Here is a 26534-nt window from a genome sequence, read left to right on the forward strand (position 1 = left end):
GAATATTCAGCGAGAGGTACTTGGAAGCAACCCTTAGAAGTCGCCTCTGGGGCACTAATGGAGTGTATATTTCCAGGTGTCATCGGTTTCTGTACCAATATATTTTCCTCCTGTTCCTTTGATGAATGTTGGGAGTCATTTTATGTGTGTTAGCTGGTATGCGTGTGTATGTGTACATATGCTCCCGGAGGTTCACCTCCTTTGAATGGTCTCCAGAGATCCTTGTCATGCCCCATCTCTTTTGCTGATGAGTGTAGACCTTTTTATTTTCGAAAGCTTTTGTGCCTGCAGCCCGCAAATGTGCTGCTGCTGCCATAAACGGTGTGTTTTGTATCTCTATTTTTTTATTTTGTTTTTTTACTCTGTCACCTTTGGCTATTTTGAGGGAAAGTAACTGAGAAACTTTATAAATTCTGTATATTGGGTGTTACAGAATAATCCAGATAATGAAGTTTACAGCATGCCAAGAGAAGAAGCAAAATGTTGTTCCATTGCTGAAGCAGAAAAGCTGTCTTAAGTGCACTCTTTCCTGGGCATCTATTAGGTTGAATTGCTTGTTTGTGTTTTTTTGGAATCTCTCAGGGATTCTTGGCCTCCCACATGGTCATGAGAAAACCAGATTTAAGTACCAAGCTGCCATCATAGAAGCCCTGAAATGCCCCGTTCATCCATCAGTATATTTATTTCTCAACGTGGCCAAATCTGTGGAAGTTTAAATTTGGAGACTGGAGTCTTTAACAGGCAAGGCAGATGTTTTTACAAACTGGAACCTACAAACTGCAGATCTGAAATCTAAAAAAATAAAAATAGGGGTGATCCCCCCTAAAATAATAGAAACCTGTAATAGTGCCTGTAGCTTTAACAAACAAATGTCCTCAGTGGCTGTTGCAGTGGCAACCACAACAGTATTGCTGAATTTTAAGGCTTGGTTTCTGTCAATAAAAGATAGGGGGATGGGGCAGGGCCCTTTCAAGACCAATTCTGGCCTTTGAGGGAGAACTCATCAGTAGCAGCTCTGGGTGACTTGATACCATGCAATTTGTATGACTCGCTCAGGCCTGGCTACTTGCTACTGTTCAACAGCAGCCACCCCATGAAAACCAGTGTGGTATAATGGTTAGACCTTTGGACTAGAATATGGGAGACCAAGGTTTGAATTCCATTCTACCGCGGAAGCTGACAGGATGACTTTGGGCCAGTTACACGTTCTCCCTGTAATCTCTACCTCACTGGCTTGTTGTGATGGTGAAATGGAGGAGGGGAGAATGATGTAAGCTGTTTTGGTCCTTGTAAGGGAGAAAGGTGGGGTGTAAATGAAGTAAAATAATAAATATAGCTAAGATGTGGGGCAGAAGGAAGCAGGAAAAGGGAAGAGGCTAGGGGGGCTTTCAGGGAAGGGAAAGAGGAGATAGTAAGGGAGGAGAAAATGAAATGCTCCCTGCAAGTCCTTGAGGGTGCTTCACCTATAAGTACCATTTCAATGTCTCTTAAATACAAATAAAGGATATAACTTCTAGTTATTTCTAAGAAATGCTCTTGAATGGATCCTGCAGAAAAGATAACTGGCAGCGCAGGTATTGCTCTGTTGTCCCCTTCCTTATCTGCTAGGTGATTGGCCCAGAAACCCTCTCTGAGGTTCAGGAGACCCTCATAAACCGAATTCTGATAGTGAAGCTCTGAGATTCCCCCTCCTCACTGCTGCATTTGGTACTGTAGTGCATTTTGTTAATGAGGTTTTTCTGACCTTGAGCAGAGATTTTCAGGACAAGCAGCATCCTGTTGGGAGTAAAAGAAAGCAGGGAGAGATCAGTTCTGCTAGCTCCTTTCATGAGCTAAGGATATCTCTTAAAGTTTTTTTTAAAGTTAAATTTGCTTGTAGCTGGATAGAAAGTGGTGAAAATTCTGTCTGCCCGCCTTCCCATTCGTGAAGTTGGCATTGTATAAATGCAAATATGCAACTTTGAGCAAGGCAGACAAACTTTCCTTGGAAAGCCTGACAAAGTCTTATAATTGAGTGGCCCTGTGACTTAATTGCTGTTAAAATATTTATGTTATTGATATAACGGGAAGCTGAGTGCCTGGTTTCTGCCAGATCTTTGTGCAGTAAGTTTTAAAGTGCAAGTTGTGGTAGAGTTTCTAACTTTAATTTATAATTTAAGAAGATTTTGAACAAAAGTTGCTACCCACCGGGTCTGCCCCCCTCTGTTGCTAACAGTTGTATTCAACAGCGTCAGGAGTAGTACAAAGAGAGAGACAGCTGAGATTAATATTTCCTAGTCTTAAACGTTTTTTGGTAATTCAATAATCATTCAAGCTGCAAATGTATTCCACATATCCAAGCTGAATTTTCCTATTTAAAATAAGCAGTCAACTTTCTAGTGAAGGGATGAGAAAGAGGCCAAAGTGACTTTGTCAGTCATATGGGGGGGATTTATTTTTATGAGAGACTCATACCTAACTGAATATACTGGTAGTATCTATAAAAATGACTTGCTAGATTCGAGTCTAAAGCACCTTAGAGATCAACAAGATTTTCGGGGTATGAGTTTCTGAGAGACAAAGCTCCCTTTGTCAGATTCCATAATAATTTGGATCCCACAGAGGATTTCCACACATGAAAGTGGGATATTTTCATCAATTGCTACAGCAGAACTCAGATTCCCCTCTCATGTTTTTCCTGGGGGTTCCCTGTTTGCATTTTGGGGATGGTTTTTTTGCAGAGTGAAGTCCTGCTTCACAGACCGAACTTCCTTCCATCCACAAAACATCCAGTGAATACAAGCCAATAATGTTATTAGTTTTTCCGCAGAGATCTATTTTAGGGAAGAACTGTTCTGCAGGAGAAGCTAAATACCATGATGTTTGAAGCACTATTTTTTCTTAAGATTTTCAAAAAACGCAATTGGAGACATGGGGGCACTGTGGTAAAAAATGTCGTTGATTGGATCCAGTCATTTTTCCCTACCAGGGGAAGGCTCTGTGAGTGTGTGTGTGAGAGAGATGGTATCCCTAATTTTTCCTTTTCATTGCAATGTCTGAGTTCATACCTTATGTTGTTCCTGAGTGTCTTCTGTATCTCAGGAGCTGCATTTTGGGGAGTTCAAGGCAGTTCAATCCTGCTTATTGAAATTACCTTCAGTTAGCAGGGTGGGGGACCATATGGTTCCAATCCATATCTTGTCTCTGCAGTAAGATCCTCTGTTTTTGATACAGCATTTTATGACACTTAGGGGTAACAAGTATCAGATATGCTATGCTCATAGGGCAGAAATTGCCATGATAATATTGCTGGAATAGGAAATTAGTAGCTAACAAATGGGGAACCCACAAGGACTTGCAGGGGCATCTCATTTCCCTTCCCCTGCTGTTTCCTCTTTCCCTTCCATGAAAGCCCCCATAACCTTTTCCCTTTTTCGGGCCGTAGCTCAGTGGTAGAGCATCTGCTTTGCATGCAGAAGGTCTCAGATTCAATCCCTGGCATCTCCAGTTAAAAGGGTCAGGTAATAGGAGACGTAAAAGACCTCTACCTGAGATTCTGGAGAGCTGCTGCCAGTCTGAGTAGACAATACTGACTTAGATGGACCAATAATCTGATTCAGTGTAAGGCAGCTTCGTATGTCCATGCTTCTTTCACTCCTTACCACCCACCAGCCAATCTACTTTTATCTGTCCACTTTTGTTCCTTTCCCCCGTGGCATCCTCTCCCCAGGAAAACTCTGGCAGAGTTGCACAGTGACAGTCGCCAGGTTGGGCCCGGCTGCGTGGTGCCATGTAGATTGGACTGGGCCTAGTTGCCCAGTAGGGAACCTGCAACAACTTGAGGGAGGGCATCTCATTTTCCACTTTATCCCCCTCCCACCATTTGTTTCCCTCCTTTCTAGGACTGCCAATCTCCAGGTTTGTCCTAGAGTTTACCCAAAACTAAAACTGACTCTAGAGATCAGTTCCTCTGAGGAAAACGGCTGCGTCAGAGGGTGACTATGACATCACATGTCTGTTGAGCTGCTTCTCCTCCCCAAACTCCAGCCTTCCCAGGCTCTGCCCCTAGATTTCCAGGTATTTCCCAAACCAGTGTTGGCAACCCTACTCCTCCTTGCAGCCCCTGCATCCGTCTCTCCTACCCACCCACCCACCTTTTATCTCCCCCTGTCTTCACTCATATTATTTCCTTCATGTATACACCACATTTCTCCACAATGGGGACCCAAAGCAACTTACATAATATTTTTTGACTGTTCTGCAAACCTGAAGCTTTTTCAGGTTTGTAGATCTGTCCATTCTCTGGATTTAAGTATCCACAGTATGTATATTGTCGGAATTCTAAAAACATACGATCTTGAAGAGGTTTTGGAAATGATTCATGTGAGTTTTTTAATTTGTCATAATGAATCCTTCTTAGTTAAAGTGGAAACAGTTTGAACCCCTACCCGCAGTGGCTCGTCTGATGGTGATAGATATTTTCCATTGTCATTGGAACAAAGGGCGGAAAGCCTGGGAGAAGGTCCATATTTGTCTTGGGAAGCACAAGGGTGGCCAAAATGGTAGAGGATTGATTGATTGCTTTAGCCATGAGAATAAATGTGAGGGGTACACAATCTTCTTTATTGGATTAATTTGGAGGAAGTGTAAGGGCTTCTGTCCCTAGAATCAGTCAAAACAGGCTGGGATCCAAAGCCATAACTAGCTCCAAAGCAGCTTTGGGCTTGTATCTCTCCAAACAGCGGTCCATCCATATCCGGAAGCAAAACCACTTCTAAAAATGAGTTGGTTTCCAAAAACAGTCAGTGGCAAGGAAAGAAGTCTCCCGTTACATTAAAAAAACAGTCTGAGATCTCTCCAATGTGCCTATATCATTGGATATTATTGAAATAGCTCTTTGGATACCAATAATAGAAGAAGATTGAGGGGACAGATAAAACAGTTCCTGGTGATTTGTTTTTTTACTTCCCAGGTGAGCCTCTACTCTAGGTAAAACATATTCATGGAGGAGAGGGGTATTCATGGTTATTAGTTAGAATGGATACTGGTCATGCTTCATACCTATTCTCTCTAGTATCAGAGGAGCATGCTTATATTGGGTGCGGTGGAACACAGGCAGGATGGCGCTGCTGCACTCGTCTTGTTTGTGGCTTCCTAAAGGCACCTGGTTGGCCATTGTGTGAACAGACTGCTGGACTTGATGGGCCTTGGTCTGATCCAGCAGGGCCTTTCTTATGTTCCTTAATTCCTTAAACTGTTGAGCTGTTAATTCCTTAAACTGCTTGATATTGTTGATGACTGTGGCTTTTTTCTTTTTTCTTTTTCCCAGCATCTGCTGTTGAAAGTTCTCTCAGGTTATTGTCTGACGTAGCCCAAGCGGTGAAGGGCCGAGGTACTATATCATGGATAGATTGCGGGTATGTGATGTGCAGCCATTCCTATGTCTAAACAAAAAAAGTTTTCTTACTGTTGTGTGCCGTTTGTGGAGAGAAGGAGACAGAAAGGGGGGAAATGACTTCTTCTGTGTTCTCTGTGGTGTCCTGTGTCATTTTTTAATGCAATACCAGCATTTTTTAAGAGAAAGTGGAATTAGTATACCTAATACTCTGTCCTTGTATATTGATTGTAATATCTCATGGAGTGGTTGGCAAAACCACTTGCTAGTAGTTCTTACAACAGTGTGTGGCTGCCATTTGCTTTCTAGACTCTGTTGAAACATTATGTTGGATCCTACTACTTCCTTCTGTCAAGTCTTCTACTTGTGGAGAAAGACTTCTTCCAACAGAGAGTATCTTCTTCCAACAGAGACTTTTTCTGATGAAGTATTTCTCTGTCAAAGACAATTGAAGGGATAGGTATGATCCAAACCAGTATTTTTTCCCCTTTCAGTTATGCTTGAAGAGGGTAGAAGAGTAGATCTCAGGCTTATGTGCTTCTCCCCTCACTAGAGAGGAGAGTGGCGACCTGGAATATAAAAATAATATTTATCTCCACACAGGATCTATTTGATCCTAAGAGATAGTCTATTCCCTATTGGAAAGGTGAATATGATGTACAACCTCTCTCTATATACAATTTAAAGTGGAAAAAATATCATTTGAACTAGTTCTTTCTGTATCACTGAGTATGTACCACTGTGAAAATATAGTTGGTAGGCACTGAGCAGTCAATTTCCTATTCTTCTAATCTTTATTGTTTAGCTAGTGAGATTAATCAATTCTCATATCATTCTTCTTTCTGAGTGCCTTCCAAAAGTCTGACATTAAAAACAAACTTTCTAGTGAATTACATGGTTGGGATTTATTTAAATACCTCCTCTAGCTAATACTTTAATACAATTTATAATGTACTTGGCATCGCTAGTGCCTTTAATCAAGACATTGCAGAGTGTTTTACAAAAATTAATGATTTTTGCTACATGCCACCTCTGAATTGCAGAGAATTACTCCTGGAAAAGTAAAACGGCTGTGTTAAGGGCTGCCGTTTGATCTACGGGCAGATTTAAGAATAGGCCTTATGGCTTGAATTCTTGTGTTGACGCCCATTGTTTTTTAAACTGTGATAGTGGTCAGGCCTAGAAGAACTTCCTTGTTATATAGGTAAACAGTGGTCTGTATTCAGCCTCATATTCCAAAGACTTAAGGACGTTTAAATATTCTTAGGAGGAACCAGCAATTTCTGCCAATTAACATCTACTGCAGACCCTAACTTTACCCTCATGCTATTTTGGGGATCCACTGACCTCAGGACAAAATTTCAGGGAGGTGGGTTGCAGGCTGGAGGAATCATCAGAAATTGCTGCCCCCTCTTTAGAAAGCTTAAGTGTCCTTAAATCTTCAGAATGTGTGGTTGGGTACAAGCCAATGTGCATTTTGGTTCTATACTGTTCATATTGCTAACTTCTTTCGCTGCAAAGTTCATTCAAACTGTGTGAGGATATCCCCAAATCCTTTTCTCAGCTCTGCTTTCCAGAATGACAGCTGCCATCACTTTATCCTCCAGAAACACTACAGGAAGGTTGGGCTGGCTTCTAGCCCTGCCCTGTTCATACACACGTTGGCAAACAGTGGCATTGACAGAACAAACAAGTCCCTCCTCTTTAACTGGCTTGGATGCAGTGGAGAGTTTGTGGGAAAGGGGACTATCAGGGACAGCGTTTCGGAGTGCCTTTTTGACTGCTGAGGGAGTTGGAGAGGCAAGAAGGTTGTTCTCCTCCTGTCCATGGAGGTGTTCCATTGGATCCAACCCTAAGGGTTTTAGGCATTTGTGAAACTGACACCACGTTAGCCAGCATGGTTTTAAACTCCTTCTTGACCCTTCTTTGACACAGCCCTTCCTCTCAGCCTCACTTAGTCATTACCTACCAATGTACATTATGCCATCATCATTGGTTCCTTCCCTACATCTTCTGTCTTGTTGATCTTGTCTTGTGAGCCTTCTTGGCAGGGGCTGCACTCCTTCTCTATTTCTTATAGCATCTGACATGGTGGCGCCACTAACTAAAATGTCACTGGATGGCCTTGAGCAAGTTACGTTCTTATTCCCACATGTAACTTGGGCGTCAAATCTATATAGGAGCCAGAGGGTAAATCGCATATGTTTTCTCAAGGTAGAAGCGTGCATTTAAGTCCAGTCTTTCACTGGCTGCCTTGGATGCAACATCATAGCAGAAATGGCTAAATCTGCTAAAAGCATGAGATGGTTTTTAAATGAAATCAGGGACTGAATGGTGATCTGGGGAATTGTGCTGGAAGTTTAAAATGTTTGAGGGCTTGAATAAGGTCCTGGCTGGAGGGCTGGGCCTCCGGAGCTGTTTCCCAGAACGTTCTTGGATGAAAAGCTGCATGTTTGTCGACGGCCTGGGTTTGCTTGCTTCCTTTCTTTCTTTACTTGGTTTTGTGTTGAAAAACTGTTCCAAGGAATGATCTTTTCATTATGCTTGTGCTTCTCCAGCCCAGCTGCAAAGTGCAGAAGAAGCTGGAGTAACTTTTGTCACTGGCCCCAGAGGCAGGTTTTTGTAGGAGTCGTGAAGCTGTGCGTCTTCCCAGAACTGCCTGAGACTGGATCTTCCTATTGCAAACACACCCTGTAGCTTCTTGGTGGATCTCAAAGCCGAAGTAACAAATTACACAGATGTGGGGGTGTTTTCTGTGGAGGCTCCATTTGTTTGGCAAATATTGACAAGGAGTGGTTTTGTTTGGCAGCTCTGTTCTATAGCAGAGAGATCTTTTGGCTTTACTTCTGATCTCCCACTCTGCAAGCCTTTTTAAAAAAAAAAAACAGAACTGCCGAGCGTGTGCGTTGGCAGGGCTGGCAGTCGTGCTGTGCTGTGGCTGCTGCCTTCTGCTCTCCCTACAGCGATGACAGCTCTGCCTTTTATGAAATTGACTGTGTTTGTTTCTTATAGTTACTGTTTTACTTCTGACTTGGGAGAGTGCAAGATGTTGCTGTAGCTGTTATCAGACATTAGCATTTCATTATCTCTGTGTTGATCCCAGCATTATCCATGGGGCTGAATTCAAGTAGCATGTTTACCGCAGTGCTGGCAGCCACCCTGGGGCGCATCTCTGCCTTGGGCATCTTTTTTTGTTTTCTAAACTGAAAAGTCCCAGACTGTACAGCCTTTCCTCATAGGAAAGGTGCTCCAGCCCCCTGATCATCTTAGTCACCCTCTTACATCCAGTGTGCTGCATACTGCTCTTGGACCATCTCCCAGAAAAGCCCCCCTCCCATGCCACCATTTCCTCAAGTGGAGTGTGTAGTCTTGCGTCACCAGCACGGATTGAGGAAAGGTGTTGGTGGACTGGATACCCAGCATACATTGTCTGCCTCTTGGTTAATGTGTCTCAGTATGCCTACTTTCCTAGCATTGGGGGATGAAATGGTTTCCCCTCCCTCTTTAACTCGAGCTATCACATGAAGTAGCCTGCTCACTCACTGTTGTAAATCAAGGTGCTGCTACATTTCTCTCTTTTCCTTTTGTGGTAACCCATCATACTACTTTCCGGAAAAGTACTGAAAATGTTTCCATCAACATTGGTACAGTGCAGGCTGAGCTATTGCTTTTTTATGAAGTATACTTTGATGGCTTGGAGAAGGCTCCCACGAAACAATGAAAACAATGAAGGGGTATCTTAGGCTTGGCCATGTCAGCAGTTGCTTCTCTTCCCCCCAGAATTGCCTGCCCTGCAGGCTAGAAATGACTGCTTTGTACGAGTAGCTCCCCCCAGACAGCGGATTAACAGTATGCTTTTTGGATAAGCTGTATTTTGCCCCACTGAATTCTGCAGCGAGGGAGGGGTTGTGGCTCCATGGTGGAGCATCAGCTTTGCAGGCAGAAGGCCCCAGGTCCCAGCTGTGGCATCTCTGGTTAAAAGGATCAAATAGCAGATGATGTGGAGGACCTCTGCCTGAGACCCTGGAGAGCTGCTGCCAGTCAGAATAGACAGATACCTTGATAGACCAAAGGTCTGACCCAGCATAAAGCTGTTTTCATATTGTCAGTACCAGGCGTCTGTCCCTAGCATCCCATAAGCAAACTCATCCAGGCAGGTAGCTCTGAAGCAGTAATACTTTATTAGGAGCAAAAAGAAAGATTAAAGTCCTGACTGCCTACAGGCAGGTGAGGCTAGTAATGGTGAACACAGGCAGGTTACTTAAGACACTATGGACTGAAAAGGTAAACATTGCTAGGCAACCCCGAGATAAGCGGTTCCCAGGAAGACAGACGAAACATTACCACAGCTGCAGAAAACAGGATGAGCGAAACTGTACACAGACGTTCATAGGCATGAGAACCAAGGACTTGACGTGTGGCCAGAACCTGGCCTGACTCATGTCAAGAGCCTTTGCTCCAGCAAAAAAGGCAAAGGCCTGACACATATGTTCAAGCTGCTCTTTAATCATTCAGTAGGCTGCTCTCTATAGTCACTGTTAGCTTGTTTGAAAGTATCGCCTGTCATCCTTTTCCCATCCCTGAAGGGAAGCATTGTCCATTTAAATAATAAACAAATCTCACTCCAGCAAAAAATTTTCATTAATATGCAAACATGGCTCACCGTCCATGGATCGACTGGTTCTTTTGTTTGCAGAAATATGTTTTTGAAATGTTAAAATGCTCAGTGTGTCCGGGCTCCAGGGTCCCCCATGTTTGCACAGCTTTTAACTTCTCTTCATATAGGCATTTAGCATGATGCTTGACAAAGATCTCCCTTATCCAGGAGAGTATGGGAAAGTGGCACAGAGCATTTTCAGCTGTGGCACTTCCTCCCAGTGAATTTCCCCCAGCTAACTTCTGTAGCTTTTACTATCTGGATTTTATTTTTTAAAACATTGTTTTGCTTGATAAAGCTTTTTTAAGTTAAGACACTTGGTTCTTTCAAAGGTTTAGTTTTATGTGCTGTTTCTGTTGTTGATTTATGTCACTTCTTTAATGAACCTAGTGCCAAATAAATACAATAAAGTTTAGGCTTATTCAGTGTGGGCACAATCACTGGAATGTGGTCTTCATTTCTGTTTGCCCTCAATCTAGGAGATCAAGGTTTGAATTGGTGACACAGGGACAGCTTGACAACATGGAAGTGTTACTTGGAGAATAACCTTGCTTATGTGACTGGAGGACCCTTTGAAAACCCTTCTAGACACCTTGGCTTGAGATAAGTGTTTCTCTGGGTGCCAAGACTTCCACTTGCAGAGCATGAATTTCTCGTCTCCTGCTGTAACCCCAGATGCATCCCCATATGTTGTTCTTGTGAGTGAGGGAACAGCCTTTTGGACACTTTTGGGGGATGCAGCAAGAAGTGGGAGGTGAGAATATTGTGCTCTGTGGGAAGAGATCCTTGCGCCCATGGAAATGGTGTTCTGGATCTAAGCCCATAATTATACAAGGATCTGTACTTGGAGTATCTTGCTGGAAAGCAATATTTCAGTTTGGTTCAAAATTCAGATTTGAACAAGTGTCCATCCAGCAGTTAAAGCTGGTGGAATGCTTGATAAAATCATCTTATTTCTCAAAGGCATGCGGAGGCAATAAGAATCCATTCTTCTCTCTCCAGGATATCGCAGGGGGCTCTCCATGTAATTAACACAAAGCATGCTCAATTAAGAACACAAGACCCTACAAGTGATATGGCAGGAATACTATTTTATCACAGCAGTCCCATGTTTTAATTAGAAAGTCCTTGCCAAGGCATTTGATGTGTGGATGATTTGCAGAGCAGGAGATGTTGGAATGCTGAATTCATAATGTCTGAGAATTGGAATTTACATGTAACTAGAGCCAGATTTAGGGATAGGCTAGTTAAGGTACAGCATATGGGCTCCTAAAAGAAAAACGCACATGGTATATTTTTCTTTGCATCTATTCAAAGATGAAGGTGTAGAAACAAAGTTCTCATGTATTTTCAGTGTCCTTTCTATGAGAATAATATGTAAGTATTGTCTTTCTCATATGCGGCCTCTTAATAAGATATAGTCTAGGGCTTTTGGGCATCATAATCCAGCCCTGCTTTAAACAAAACATGGAATATCTGCTGTATCAGGTCTAGATTAGAAATGAAAGGCTCACTACCAGGGCTGGTGGTGCAGTTCATTCTTGCCATTCCATAATTTTTTATGCACTGCAGTTGGTGTTCAAAGATGTGCACATGATATTAACATGAGAGGGGAGGGTCCTTCTTGACCCAGATGTAGGTTTGTGAAGCACGCTGTGTTTACACAGAGGTTTTGCCATTCTTTGTCTTGGGGCAATTTTTAAAGCTTGCTTGTGTTAATTGGTTCAATCCAAAACAATGAAAATTTCAAGCTCTAAGATTGGATGTGCTCACTATATTGCTCACTGAAATTGCAGCAATTTACATTAGGGAATATTTAATATTTTCATGGGCTTTGTTAAAACATAGGAATTAGGGCTGTTGGCAGTTCAGGAATGTCTTTTGGCGTGTCAGTGGAGGCTTCAATGGAAAGGGAAGATCTCGAAACACTTCAGGGAAAAGCAGTAAGACAGCATTGAACATTTAGGGTTTGAGGTAAGATGTAAGAAGGGGAAGACTTAAAGAAAGAAGGCATATGAAAGACAGAAAGATGGTTGGAAGTTTGATGTTGCTATGGAGAGCAGTATCTGATCATCTAAAAATCTACTACATGAATATCATTATCCTTCTCAAGCGATTGGCTTCTGTGGCTTGAACACAGAAATGGGCCATTTAAAGTTTTCAATAGACTTGCCCATAATTATTTGTTCCCTTTTTTTGTGTATTCATAATAATTTGTTCTCATCTGGTTTCCATATATGCTGATTCCCCAGTGCCCGCTCTGTCTGATCCATACTGCCCATGTGTTTTTTTACCCTTGTCAAGCATTAACAAATACTTGTTATTTTAAAGAAAATGAAGTATATCTGTGCAGTTTTTCCAGAGACAGTGTTTTGGATTTCATTGTGTGGGTTAATTTTTAAACGAAGGAATATTAGTGGAGTGAAGGAAGAAGTCTAGGGAATCTGCTATCTAGTGTTTGGAAGTAGGTGCTCCTAAATTAATCAAAGAACCCTTCATCTTTGCAGGAGCGAAGTGGTATTGGTTGTACCACCCACTTAAATTCTAGACCATCCAATTTGAGAGGAAGATAAAACGTAATAATCAAAGCTGGCGATTCTGTTTATGGAGGGAAAATCTGGTTTGATGTTTTTTGAATATGTCTGCTGCTGTTTGCAGTTTATTAAGGCTGCTCTTTTTCTGGGTATGAAAAGTTTTAGTGAGTATGCCAAAACAAATATATTCTTTCTTTATGGACTTGAGCAGTTAAGCTCTCCCACTCAGATGCATGCAGTATATCAGTTATAAGCCCCAGACATGAAATAGAGCTGTTGGTCTGTAGCCCATCTGTTGTCACAGAGCCTGTTCTCTGTTCTCCATCCATGGAGGATGCGAAAGGCCATCTGGTCTGAGTGGATTGCCTGTTTCTGGCTGAGCTGAAGCTTGACTTCACATTAGCTCACCCTACCTCTTGGTGTTCCCCTCTCCTCATAGAAATATTTATTTTAAGTATATTGATTTCTAGTATTTGTACCCTGACTTTCCCCCTGGACCACCCTAGGCCCAAGTTATGTGCAAAGCCTAAAAATGTATAAACCAACATATTTAAAACTATGAGAGAACTACATATATAAACCACCAAATGGCCCCATTTTAGATTGGCACAGGAGAAAGACTTAAACCCACCCCCCAACACATCATGGTCCTAATCTCTGTTAGGGTCCTGCCTGCATAATAGTTTTTCAAGAAAAAGGCAGGCAGGCTTCGTGCAAACATCTGGTTTGGCCTCTGGAGCCGTTTCTAAAATTCAGGGCAAATAGTGCTCTCCTGGCCTTCTCTGTCTTTCTCAGGGCTGTTTCATATGACCGGTAAGCATGAAGTCATTTCTTTTTATCCTAAATCAGAATTGCAGTTTGTGGTTGTGGGAGGCTTCATCATGGGGTCCCATTGTTAATTGACTATGCCACTATAAAACTTGAAAAACTGGATTTGAAAATTGCATGGGAGTAAACTGAACACATGAAGCTGCCTTATACTGAATGAGACCACTGGTCTAGCAAGGTCAATATTGTCTACTCAGACTGGCCGCGGCTCCCCAGGGTCTCAGATAGAGGTCTTTTACATCACCTCCTACCTGATTCTTTTAGTTGGAGAGGCTGGGGGTTGATCCTGGGACCTTCCACATATCAAGCAGATGGCTTACCACTGAGCCACAGTCCTTTCCTCATCATTAATTCAATGTGATAATGAATACAAACATTTTGAAAGTGTTCTAGGAGGAGTGTACATGAATCATCATTGCATATGTGTGTAGTAAGGACATAAATAAGAGAACACTTGACTTGACGGATAAATTCTAAAATTCTGGAGTTTTGGTATGTAGCAGTTAGAATTTGCTGTCTTGTACTTGTACAAGTGCTACCTGGAGAAGAGTAAAACAAGCCTTTTGAAGAGATCCGTTCCTCACATGATGTTCATACCATACTATGATGTAGGGCGTCATGACTGCAACTTTTAGCTAGCATTGTGGAATTGGATTAGGTGATGCTGGTATACCATCATATACCAGGTAAAGAATTGGTGGAATCCAAGCTGGCTAATGTTAACTTGGTAGTTAAAAAAAGAAGAAACCCCCATAAGCAAAGTTCTGTCAGATAATATTCTTCCCATTAAAGGATTTGATAGCTAATTTGGGTATTTTTTGCAAAGAAAGCTTATAGGTAGCAATGTTGGTCCATAGAAAAAACCCCAAACAGAAGTTTCTTGTTACAACAAACAAAATATCACAAATAGTATGCAAGCTTTTCCTCAGCTGGAGGAAGACAATGTAAAATTGCATAAATCTGTGGTGTACCTTCAGTTGGAAAACTGTGTATTGTTCTAGTTGTCCTCATTTCAAAAAGGAGATAATATATTTTGAAAAGATACAGAAAAGGATGGCTCTCAGAATCTTTCTATCCAATACATCCTTGTCCTTGATCTTCTGACTCTACCATACTCAGCTCTTTGAAGGTGGTTTCTCAAACCTTTCTCCTTGCTGAACCTTATGAAAACTTCCTTTGAGATATAAGAGCGGTCATGCCATAGCAGCCCAGTGGTCCATCCAGTCCAGGACCCTGTTTCGTATAGTGATCAACCAGATTCCTCTAGAAGGTAAACAATTAGGGCATGGGGACCCAAAGTAGCTCACATCATTTTCCTCTCCTCTGTTTTACCATAACAACACTGCGAGGTAGGCTAGGCTGAATATGTGATTTGCCCGTTAACCCAGCAAACTTCCATGGCAGAGCAAGGATTCAAACATGGATCTTCAAGATCCTAGTCGAACACTCTTAACCATTAACCTTACTGTCGTGTTACTTCCTGGATCTCCTGTAGATCCCAGATGGTTTTAAAAATCATTATGTTTGCTCAGTGTTCCAGTCCTCTGAATGCAGGGCCAATCTTAATATGTTGGACTTTTTGGTAGGAGATAAACAATTTCATATTTGTATTCCTTAACAACCCATCAGTGTATGCCATCTGGACTCAGTGATTTGTTATCTTTTAATTTGCCCATTAGCCTTAGAACTACATCTCTTGTCACCTCTGTTTCATTCCATTCCCTTCTTCAAAACAACAGCTGTGCCATGGGTAACTGCCCAACTTTCTTTGCAGTGAAACCCAACTCAAAGAATTCAGTTTCTCTGCAAACTCCTATTCATCTTCTGTGTCGTGCAGCACTGCACTGGGACTGTGCCTGTGTGCAGGCCTGCAACCAGACTGAAACTTCTAGCAAAAAACCTACTGAGGGGGTGCCTCTCCCATTGGAGCATATCGGAGCCTTCATGCCTAAACCATCTCATGCTCCGTGGAGCTGCACCCCCTCTCCCTCAGTGCCCTGCCGTTGTCTCATCATGCCATCAGCTAGTTCAACAGAGGGTGAGATATGAAGCATCATTTTCTGTCTTCCTTATAGCAGATTCCCAAATGGTCTACCCACTGACCTATACAAGATTCACACAAAATATGGAAGTAAGTTTGTAAATATCATTTGCACCTAGTTCTGTCTACTTTGAGCAATTGTGTGCATGCTATGAGAACAACTGAACTGAAGGAAGAGATGGTGATAATAATAGTGGGTATAAATCAAAAGACACAGGCTGTGCTCTCATATTGGCCATGTAAGAGACTTGACACACAAAAGAGAAGTGGGTATTAAAGGAAAAGTTAAAGGAAGGTCACTTTCAGAAAACCAGACTGAAAACGTGTGGTTTGTTTTAGAGTTGTACAATGTACAAACATATAGCAGAATTCTCTTGGGGAGGGACAGGCAATGAAACTCCTGGAAGCCATATGACCCCTGGCTGATGGCTGGTCCATGTCAATGTTCCCATTGTATGACTTTTTTTTTTTTTTGCTGAAAGTGAGATAAAGGGAATGAAACTTCCCATCGCTCTTAGTTTTCAGACCAGTGACTGGGCACATATTGTTTTCCCCTTTGCTTCTGTAGCCGTAAGACATGTGAGCATTTTGCAAAGAAAGTGCTGTAGCTTATATGCAGATGGGCACATAAAAGCTTGAACACCCTAACATGATTCCACATAATTTTATCCCACCCTTTCTCCATGGTGCTCAGGATGGAACACATGGATGGGATGATTCCAGATTCAAATACGTTTTCATTTACATTTTAAAGAAGTTCTAAATGTGAAACTGCTCTTTTGCAAGCAGTAATGACTATTGAGTGACAGTACCATAACACAGGTTATTAAAGTACTTTGGATCTCAGAAACATCGCTGTGAGCACTGGATTATCTGCAGCTTTAGAAGCTCATCTGTGATGAAAGACACACACACACACACAGAACAAAGCTTTTCTTTCCTTGCCTTACTAGGAATCCTTGTGCTGCCTATGGAGTCTCCCCTTAAGCTGCTTCTCTTATTTCTGTGTAGCAGTAGCAGTTCCAAGAGATTCTCATATTAACACATTTCCCCATAGAAAATGCCACTCATTATAACAGGTCGATTTTGGCACAGCTGGAATGTGATGTCGTAGAGGAGATCTCACCATTGCTGCCTGTTGACATCCAAAGGCTCCTGCCTTGCCTTTGACTTGTTAGTTTGTTATCTATTAGTTCAAATAGTTTTCCAGATTTCATTGCTGGAAAATGTGTTTTTACTGGCTGCCAAAGCCATTAATTGATATGATGAGCTTATTAAATGGGGCTTAATAATGTAGATTTTTAAATCTCATTTTTATCATAGCTGTAGACATTGAAAGAGCTGCAGTGCTGATGGCATGATTGTGAACTGTCTCAGGCAATGCATATGAGATAATCTTCTCAACCAGAAATAAATTGTAGAGTTTGCTTGAGAGTAATGTTGTTAATATGGCTAATAAAGGCAGCAGTTCTGCCCAGACTTATACCCAGGTGAATCCCACTCATTTCAGTGAAATATATCTGTGTGCAGTTCTAAATATAGCAACCCTAATGACTACAATGTGTTGTTTTCTCCCTTTCTGATTGCTTTCTGCATTCCAGAGACAAGCGCGTGCAACTTCCATTAAAGTAGGTAGGGTTTAGGCATACAACAAAAGAGCTAGGATATATTGATCTCAATGGTTTTAAGTTTTCCTGCTTGCCTTAGGATTAAACCCATAATGTCCTATCCTCATTCATTTTATTTTCAATCCTGGGCAAGGATTTTTGGTCCTCTGGTCTTTTCTCTCCCATGTAATTGTATTGTCTATCTGTACTTCCTTACCCACTTCCCAATCATTTTGTTGCATATTGCAATGTTCCCTTGTTGAATTCTGTGGCTGAGAGGCAGAGACCTGAGTCATATACTTTAAGCTGGCTGTATCTTTCTCATTGCGTCTTTTTATTTGTGGCTGGGGTGGGTCTTGTCATATTGAGAATCCTATCTTAAGTTCTTTCCAAGCAGGAGCCATTGTCCTTCAGAGGATGCTTAGCTCACACCTTCTTTGATGAAGAGGAGCTCTTGCAGCCTATCTTGACAGGTATTCCTTCTCTTTCCCCACCTTTTATTTTGGGACTGTTTTAGGAGATTGATACGGAAAGGCCTGGCGCCATTAGCTTATGAAGAGTCATCCAAAATATAACTTACTGCTGTTAGCTCCATTAGTGACAGCTGTCACCATAGAATTAGGAAGCAATAATAATGACACCAAAAGAGGCTCTACGGCTGGAACCAAGGAGCTTGATGCATTTTTCATTTAGTTAGCACAGTTCTCTAGCGGCTGTTTCTATTTCGATCACTGTTGCTTTAAGAAGCCTGTTGAATTAAGCATGACTTTAGATCACCTTTTCCTTTTCAACCCCCCCCCCAATACTTAAGAAGTCCCCTGAACATGTACCAACTTTGCCTGTGATTTTCCTAGTTTTGCCGTATTGCCACAAGCCACACACTTTTAAAATTATTACTATGAAATCTAATAGTAGTGATTTTTTTCTAACTAAACTGTCTCTGTAAGGTGTAGCATGTGTTAAAGATGTGGTCTCTATTTTTTTCCTTTGTAATTCAGCATCATGTTACTGTCTAAGAAAAATATATTCAACAAGGAACTAACTGTGCATGAAAGATGGAGCCAGCATGATTTTGGGTCATTCTTTATTCTTCAGTGCTGCACTATTTTCGATGTGTCTAGTCACTGTGTCTCAAACCTACTCATATCTTCAGTGCTGCACTATTTTCGATGTGTCTAGTCACTGTGTCTCAAACCTACTCATATTTTTCTTGTGAAACTATATTATGGGTGAAATAGAGGGTTTACAGAATCTGTAAAAGTTGCTCTCCCACGCACACCCCATCACATGAACTGTTGTCCTAATTATCCTTTCCCACACTGGTGAGGAGCTTGTCATTAAAGGAAAGTTGGCTGGAATCCCAAGGCATTCTCTTCAGTGTAGGAAACTGAATTTGTATTGCTATTTCATTGTCGTTCAGCATAAAGGAGGACATTTACAAAATGCTGCTAGAAAGGGTTTCCTGAAACAGATGTTTTACATGAGAGTTTATTTTCTGATGTCTATTGAAGAGGGAGGGGGAGAAATGAAGGTCAAAATAGGAGTTGTTGTGGTTTTTTTGGTACTCCCTCTTGCCAAGAATGTTAATCCACCCTGTTCAGAAGGCATTCTTTCTCCCATCAAAAATGCACAGTGAGATCACACGTGAGTCTCTGGCACCAACACCCCATCACACAAGGACCCCTTACCAAGTATAGAAGGAAACAGCTGTACCTTCACAACCAGATTACATTACTTTAATGCAGTTTGCTTGGAACTGAATTTGAAAATGGTTCATAAGCTTCACATAGTATAAAATGAAACAATACTACAATCTTACCTGTATTAAAAAGAAGTTGCATTGTTTGCCCATCATTTGCAGGCTCAATTCAAAGTGATAATTATGACCTCTATGGTGCTTGATGGCCTGGGCATGCCATTATTTTTTTGTGGTTGTTTTTGTTTTAAACTGAGTTGATGAATGCTATACCTGTTGGGGTTGGTGTGCATTTTAAGAGTCTTTGAGAACAGTCCTTGGAGAAATAATAAATGTGAATTATGACTCAGTGAGTACTGGTCAAAATGTTTGTGAAAGGACATGAGTGACAACTGGGAGAGATAAATATACAATGTGTGATTATGAGGGTTGAAGCTCAGAAAGGGAATCAAACAATGATTTGAGGCTAGATCAATTCTGTAGGAATTGTATGTTTATATATGTTGAAAGTAGTGACTTAAGATGAAATTCAAGGGATTGGATCCAAAGAACCATGAGGAGGAGAAAGCCACTAGGGATGTTTATCAAACATTTAAAGGATTAGTGGTTTTGAAGCATTTCATATGCTTCCACTTGTTCTACCTTTTGCATCACCCATATAATTTATTTGGATTTAGCTTTACTTTCCGATTGCAAGCTGCTATCACAAGATAAGAGCTTCTCTGCATCATCGCTAAGTCTGTCTATAAATCTGAATGTATCAAATGAGATCATTGATCTGTCTAGCTCAGATTTTTCTACTGTGACCAGGAGCAGTTCTCCAGAGCTTTCTGACAGAGAAAGGTCTTTGCTCACCTTTGCTACCTGAGATCTTTTAACTAGAGATGCCAGAGATTGGGTGAAGACCTCTTGCATGCTGAACATGTGCTTTGCCATTGAAGTATGCCCTTTCTTCAAATGCAGAAGAGGCCATAGGTTCCAAAGCAGTTAAGGGAAATGCTGAGGTACTTTTCTGTCTGTCTTTCTGAGTAGTAATAGAAAGTTGAAAGAGATGCTTGTGTAGTTGCCAAGGAATCATGTGCATGTTGGCTTGGATCCTGTACTTTCTGCTTGTGCTGCTCTTTGTCCATTGCAGAGGCAGTCCTCCACTGAAGAGCGCATTCCTCTCATGCTGGGCCCTTTTGGGCTCTTTGAAAGATATTGGCCTTGCATGCACTACGGTGCCTAGTGCCCAAGGAGCATGTGCTCTATAGCAGAGAAACAATTCCTCAAGGGATGACGAGGATTGCAAACAGGAATAAGATACCGGGTCCAAGCCATTGGTCTTAAATCTCTTATTTGTCATGAAGGTAGACTGAAAGTAGATTTTATACAGTTGTGTGTAATTTCCCTCTAGTTTCGCAGAGTGGTAAGCTGCAGTACTGCAGTCCAAGCTCTGCTCACGACCTGAGTTCGATCCCAACGGGAGTTGGTTTCAGGTAGCCGGCTCAAGGTTGACTCAGCCTTCCAACCTTCCGAGGTCGGTAAAATGAGTACCCAGTTTGCTGGGGGTAAAGGGAAGATGACTGGGGAAGGCACTGGCAAACCACCCCATAAACAAAGTCTGCCTAGAAAACGTCGGGATGTGATGTCACCCCATGGGTCAAGAATGACCCGGTGCTTGCACAGGGGACCTTTACCCTACCTGTCTTTGTGTTTAAGCAAAAATATCTCCTGGAGACTGAAAATGGAAATACTCTTCTGCTACCACTTAAGCAAGTGCTTGACAATACTTGAAGCTATTTTGGAGGAGCTGGACGGCTTAACCCTTTCCCCATGGGAGAAAAGTTTTTTTTTTTTTAAAGAGCGGGATAAGCTGTTCAGGAAGGGAAGAGAATCTGAGCAGAAAAATAGGTAGAGGGAACAGCATTAAGCAGCCCCATCTTCCGCTTGAACTCATAGCTGATTTTAAAAAGTCAGTGGTTTTACCAGTGGTTGTACATAATGTCTGGATTGATCCTTGAAGGCATAACCTACCAGTATATTATGATGGTTCTTTTTCCTGACTCTGCCCTTCTGTTGTAAGATTATATAAGTCCAGTTAGAATTCTATAGTATTGGTGGATTGGTGGATGCAAGCAGCTGCTAAAGCAATGGTGTGGTCTTCTGGGACAGGCTTGGGCAGAGACATTGAGTTAGGGAGCCACTACCTGTTTGTGCATCCACCTCTTAGTGATTTACATTCTCCCTCAGAACTGTTGGAAGTTTTAGGTCTTGCAAGAAATGGCAAATTCAGTACACAAAGCTGGCATGTACACATTTAGTTCTGGTGAAGGCGTTCCTTCCTTGGTGGCAATCCTTCACACAGAGAATTCAGACAAAGCGCAAAGCTACGGACTTGGCAAAATAGCAAGTTTTTGTTTTAATGGGCAAAAACAGGCTTAAGTGAAGAAGCAAGTCCTAGTTTTTGCTAGTTAGTGCTTTAAAATGCTAATGCTGGTGCACATGGTAGCGCTGATTATTATGCATGGCTACGTGCTTCATACTCCCCAGTCAGACTAACTACCATCTGCAGGATATGTGCTGAACTCTTCTTCTCACCCAGCCTCTCCCATCTTTCCTGCAACATAGTGCTAATTTATTGTTGTTAGTTCTTCACTTTTGCAAGAAGACAGCTTGAAAATGTCGAGAGAATTAACAGGAATGCCATCCACAGCAAAAGCGGCACTTTCTTTAAGCAAGGGCTTCTCACTGTCACTCAGCTTTGCTGAAGTGACTCTAATCAATTTAACATTTCTCAAGTATGGATGTGCGCTTGGCACCTTCAGTTTTTCATACTGGCTTCTTGATTCACTCTGTGCCTTGTAGTCTTATTGGGGGATCTATACAGTATTGGATATTGCTCTGTTGCAAGCAATTACATCCCAGATTTTCCTGCCTGGATAGGGAAATCCAGGAGGTGAATGTCTATCATAGAATCATAGAGTTGGAAGGGACCACCAGGGTCATCTAGTCCAACCCCCTGCACAATGCAGGAAATTCACAACTACCTCCCCCCCACCCCCAGTGACCCCTACTCCATGCCCAGAAGATGCCCAAGATGCCCTCCCTCTCATCATCTGCTTAAGGTCATAGAATCAGCATTTCTGACAGATGGCCATCTAACCTCTTCTTAAAAACCTCCAGGGAAGGAGAGCTTACCACCTCCCGAGGAAGCCTGTTCCACCGAGGAACCGCTCTAACTGTTTGAAAATTCTTCCTCATGTCTAGATGGAATCTCTTCTGATTTAATTTTAACCCGTTGGTTCTGGTCCGACCTTCTGGGCAACAGAAAACAACTCGGCACTCTCCTCTATATGGCAGCCCTTCAAGTACTAGAAGATGGTTATCATATCCCCTCTCAGTCTTCGCCTCTTCAGGCTAAACATACCCAGCTCCTTCAACCTTTTCTCATAGGACTTAGTCTCCAGACCCCTCACCATCTTTGTTGCCCTCCTCTGGACACGTTCCAGCTCATCTAGATCTTTCTTAAATTGTGGTGCCCAAAACTGAACACAACACTATAGGTGAGGTCTAACCAGAGCAGAGTAAAGCGATACCATCACTTCGTGTGATCTGGACACTATACTTCTGTTAATGCAGAAGGGCAGTATCCATCATGTGGATATTTTCCTTCGCAAGTCGCGATGCAAAGAGGGTTTGGGTATGGTGGTGTTGGCCCTGTGCTTAAACCTCCTCATTTTGCCACTTTGGGACTAGGGCACACCTAACTGTCTGAGTCAATTAACCTCTCAGGAATACACTTCCATTCAAAACAAACTATCCCACTCTTCCCTTGCCAGCCTTATATTGGCTCCAGTCTTAAGCAGCCTTTGCTGTTAACTGGGATGTAAAACCAGGGTTTGAAGGTGTTGTCTGTAATGTGGGTTCAGAGATACAAACCTTAATTAGTGGGTGAAATTCATGCTTGGACAGAAGGAAGCCTGTGATAACATAATGTGTTCCCGTTCTCTTAGACATGTGACTGATGTACAACCCTTTGCCTCTTATTTCTTCTTGTCTCTTTCCATCTTGTATATAAGCTTCTATTTTAGCTTTATAAGTTCTGCACACATCTTCTCTGACATGTGTCTAATTCTAGAATATATGCATTATTGCTTCCTAGTGCAAGCCGACTCTCCAGAAATGTACTTTCTGCCATTTTTACGCTGCTTAGTCTTCCATGTCATAGGAAGCCACCAGCCACCATGTTTCTCAGTTGTCATCCTTTCCTTCTCAAAGAGAGTCTCTTGGTTGTGTTTGTTTCATTGGTCTCCAGAAACTGCCAGTGATGTCTGGGAATTACTCCTTGCATTTGCAGCTTTTTAGATTCTGCTTTTGACTTTTCTTTCCAGTTACACTTTCTACCTACCTACACCTCTGTATATGTTAATACTTCTGCTTCCTCTACTTAAATGGTCTCCTCCATTAGTTCTTTAATTGCTTCATGCTTGTATTAATATATCACCCGTTTATGACTGATAACTTAGTGAAAGATAGCTGTGTTAGTCTGCTGCAACAGAAACAAGGGCCTCTGGCGCAAGCCACGGTTTGTGAGTAAGTCTGAGGGAAGGAATAATTCTGGTGGGCTTCTGTGCTCCTCTCTTCTCTTGAGTGCAGCCTAAGTAAATACTTTGGTATTTGTCTTTACACCCAAATCACGAACTATGGCTTGTTCTTTTACCTCCAAACCAGGATTGAACCGTGGCTTTTGGCTTCTGTGTGGTGCCTTGAGCATGCCAAAGAGTGTAGTAGTGCCTTAAAGGCTAACTGATTTATGATTGTGTAAGACCCATGGGCTAATCTTTAAGCTGTTAGCTGTTTATATGCTTGGTGACACTATGACCTTCTGACAGGTCTGTTTTGTACCTTATTGCTCCTTGCTGGCTCCTGTAGTCTACTTAATTATTCACATCTACTTAGAATATTGCAACATACGTAACAGCATGCTCTGATGACTTTCTGTATGTGTAGTGGACGGGGTTGTTTCCAAGAACATTTACATAAATTTAGCAATTCTCAGAGAATATTCCAAAACATTCTAGGCAGTTTTGTGGTGCCTCAAGGGAGAGGCCAGATATCACTGCTTGGCTTGCATGTCACATGAAATGGAAAATGCCATTGAGTGTTTTTGTGGTCTCTCATGAGATGTAAAAAATAAAATAGCACAATAATGAGACACGTTCCTATGTTGATTATAATTCCTTTCTTACTATGTGACTGCAGCTCTCTTCTCAATTTCATTATTTTTGCCAACCATCAACTCTAACAAAATTATCTATTGCAAATATTTAAAAATGTTCTTGGGATTTAATTCATGAAGATGCTAGCATTTTATCATGTGTGTTGAGATGTTAGTCTTATCTGCTCTCCCGTTTTACTGGATAAGTAGGAAGTTTACGTGTGTTAATTAGTAGGCATCCGTGGACTCTGCATTAATATTTAGTATCTGTCTTGTCTAAGGAACTCTGCAAGTTAGGTAAATGTGCAACTAATGTTAATCAGTAGGGAAATTGAGGAGTACTTCACTTATAGACGGTCTGAGTTTTTCTAGATCCAAATTGAATATTAAGTCTCCATTTTGGTAGACAAAAAGAACTGCTATTAGATTTCACTACTGTTAGATTTCATGATAATCATTTAAAAAGTGTGTGGCCCATGGTCTTGAGCCTCCAGATCAGTTGAGACACCATAAATGTAAGAGCGCAATTCCAAAGATACATGTTGAGGCGATCACATGTATCTGTTTCGCTAACAGCGGTGGTTTCCTTAGGTTCATAGTGCCTTTCCCCGACAAAAGATGCTGTTCTGGAGCAGGGTGCTACAATCAAAATAATAAATTTGTGAAATCCAGACCTTTGCTATCTGAAAGAGTGTTGCATAACTTGCATGTCTTGAGTTGTCATAGAAAGGTGGGATTAATTTTTTAAATCTGTGTTCCCATGTATGCATTCTAGATTCTGACTTCCTTCCTAGTATAATCTAGGGTCAGATGGCCTAAAAACTAATCTCAATACATTTTTGCGTAAATTGTTCTGTCTGTTCAGTTTACCATCTGAATAAACTATTAGGGATACTAATTTTTATTCAATTGTTGCTGTTCCTAGTGTTTATAGAAAATATTAATAAAATAATGCAGTGTGTGAGCTGGCTGAACAAAAATGTATTCAGAAATTTGACTGTGTTAATCGTGCCCTAAGTGGGGGCTTATGATTTCTCTTTTCACACTGTAAGAGCTGAGAATAGCGTTTTTTGTATCCTTGACTTTCTTATAATCATTAGTAGTGAATGTCCCTTTAAGAGTTCTTGTACAGCCGTTCTATCAAATAATTTCCCTATCTTGCAGTTAGCAGTTCTACTAGCGCCTGATAAAGTATATAATAGCCTATGAGGACTCATGGTGTGTAATTAAAATAACTAGTCAAAAAGATGCAACTGGATTTTTTAATATTGTGACGTATTATTTTTTTTCCAAAATAAAAAGCTGCCAAAATTAATGCACTTTGCTTTGGGATTCAGGAGAACATACTTGCCTCTAGGTAAGGTGTTGGAGAAGAGTGTTACGGATTCCGTGGACTGCCAAAAAAACAAATCAGTGGGTTATAGATCAAATCAAGCCTGAACTGACCCTAGAAGCTAAAATGACTAAACTGAAGCTGTCGTATTTTGGTCACGTCATGAGACGACAAGAGTCACTGGAAAAGACCGTCATGATAGGAAAAGTTGAGGGCAGCAGGAAAAGAGGAAGACCCAACAAGAGATGGATTGACTCAATAAAGGAAGCCACAGCCTTCAATTTGCAAGATCTGAGCAAGGCTGTCAAAGATACGACATTTTGGAGGACTTTCATTCATAGGGTCGCCATGAGTCGGAAGCGACTTGACGGCACTTAACACACACACACGGCCACCCTGGCTTGCTTGATTAAATATTTTTAAAAGGCTCGATTTTCCCCACTAGTAAACATGCACAGCGCTTTTGGGCTGGGAATACCCTGTCTCAATTGATAGCAGGCTAGTAGGGATGCTCTCTCTCCCTAATTAGCGCTGCCCTGCTGAGTAGAATGCGGATGAAGGAAGTGGCCAGAGCACTTAACCCTTGTGTCAGCTCCAATATAGGGTAAGGCTTCATTGAAAATGCAGGGTCTCTGCTGCTGATCTTAACCGGCAGGCAACTTCATTAGTGACTAGGTGATGCTTCAGATACCCTGGTCCTATACTGTTTTAAGATTTTAAAAATAAGAACAGTTCTTTGGATTCTGCTGAGAAATGAACTGGCAGGCAGTGAAGTACTTTTTCAGATTAGTTGTATGTGTTCTCTGTCTCCTACAAGAAAACTACTTCGTTGCTATGTTTAGCACCAACTGTCTTCAAAAGGCAGTCTCACATAAAGCGCATTACAGCAATCTAATTGGGATGGGAACAGAGCACGGAAAACTGTGGCAAAATATCACTTTCTTAGGAAAAGGTGTAGTTTGCTCACCAAAGCTGGTTAAAAGCCTATGGGAGTCACAGTTGAGATTTGAGACCCCATCTGTAGGCATGGAATCAAAGTAGCAGGAAACAGAAGAAAACCTGATTTTATCTTCACAAGGGCAGACTTGCGCCCTCTTTTTTCAGAAGTTGTGGCAGCTACTGGTTGTGGGTCCAGAAAGGGAAAATATAAAGTGAGAGCAGTGGGCAGTGAGATGTACTAATTTTGAGTAGCCTTCTTTGTTCGCAGGGGTGTATGGAGCCATGATGGCAGTGGGGAACAGGAACAGAAAAATGAATAAATCAA

General features: G+C 41.7%; 1 protein-coding gene across 1 annotated transcript in view; it reads left to right on the plus strand.

Annotated features, from left to right (window-relative positions):
• Positions 1 to 26534, plus strand: part of PDIA5 (protein disulfide isomerase family A member 5) — a 171417-nt gene that overhangs the window by 20235 nt on the left and 124648 nt on the right. The window contains exon 4 of the mRNA XM_056861153.1: positions 5309 to 5396. Coding sequence (XP_056717131.1) covers positions 5309 to 5396 — 88 coding nt within the window. The remainder of the gene's footprint in view (positions 1 to 5308; positions 5397 to 26534) is intronic.

The sequence above is a fragment of the Euleptes europaea genome, chromosome 15, assembly GCF_029931775.1.
Source record: "Euleptes europaea isolate rEulEur1 chromosome 15, rEulEur1.hap1, whole genome shotgun sequence".
NCBI classification, from domain to species: domain Eukaryota; kingdom Metazoa; phylum Chordata; class Lepidosauria; order Squamata; family Sphaerodactylidae; genus Euleptes; species Euleptes europaea.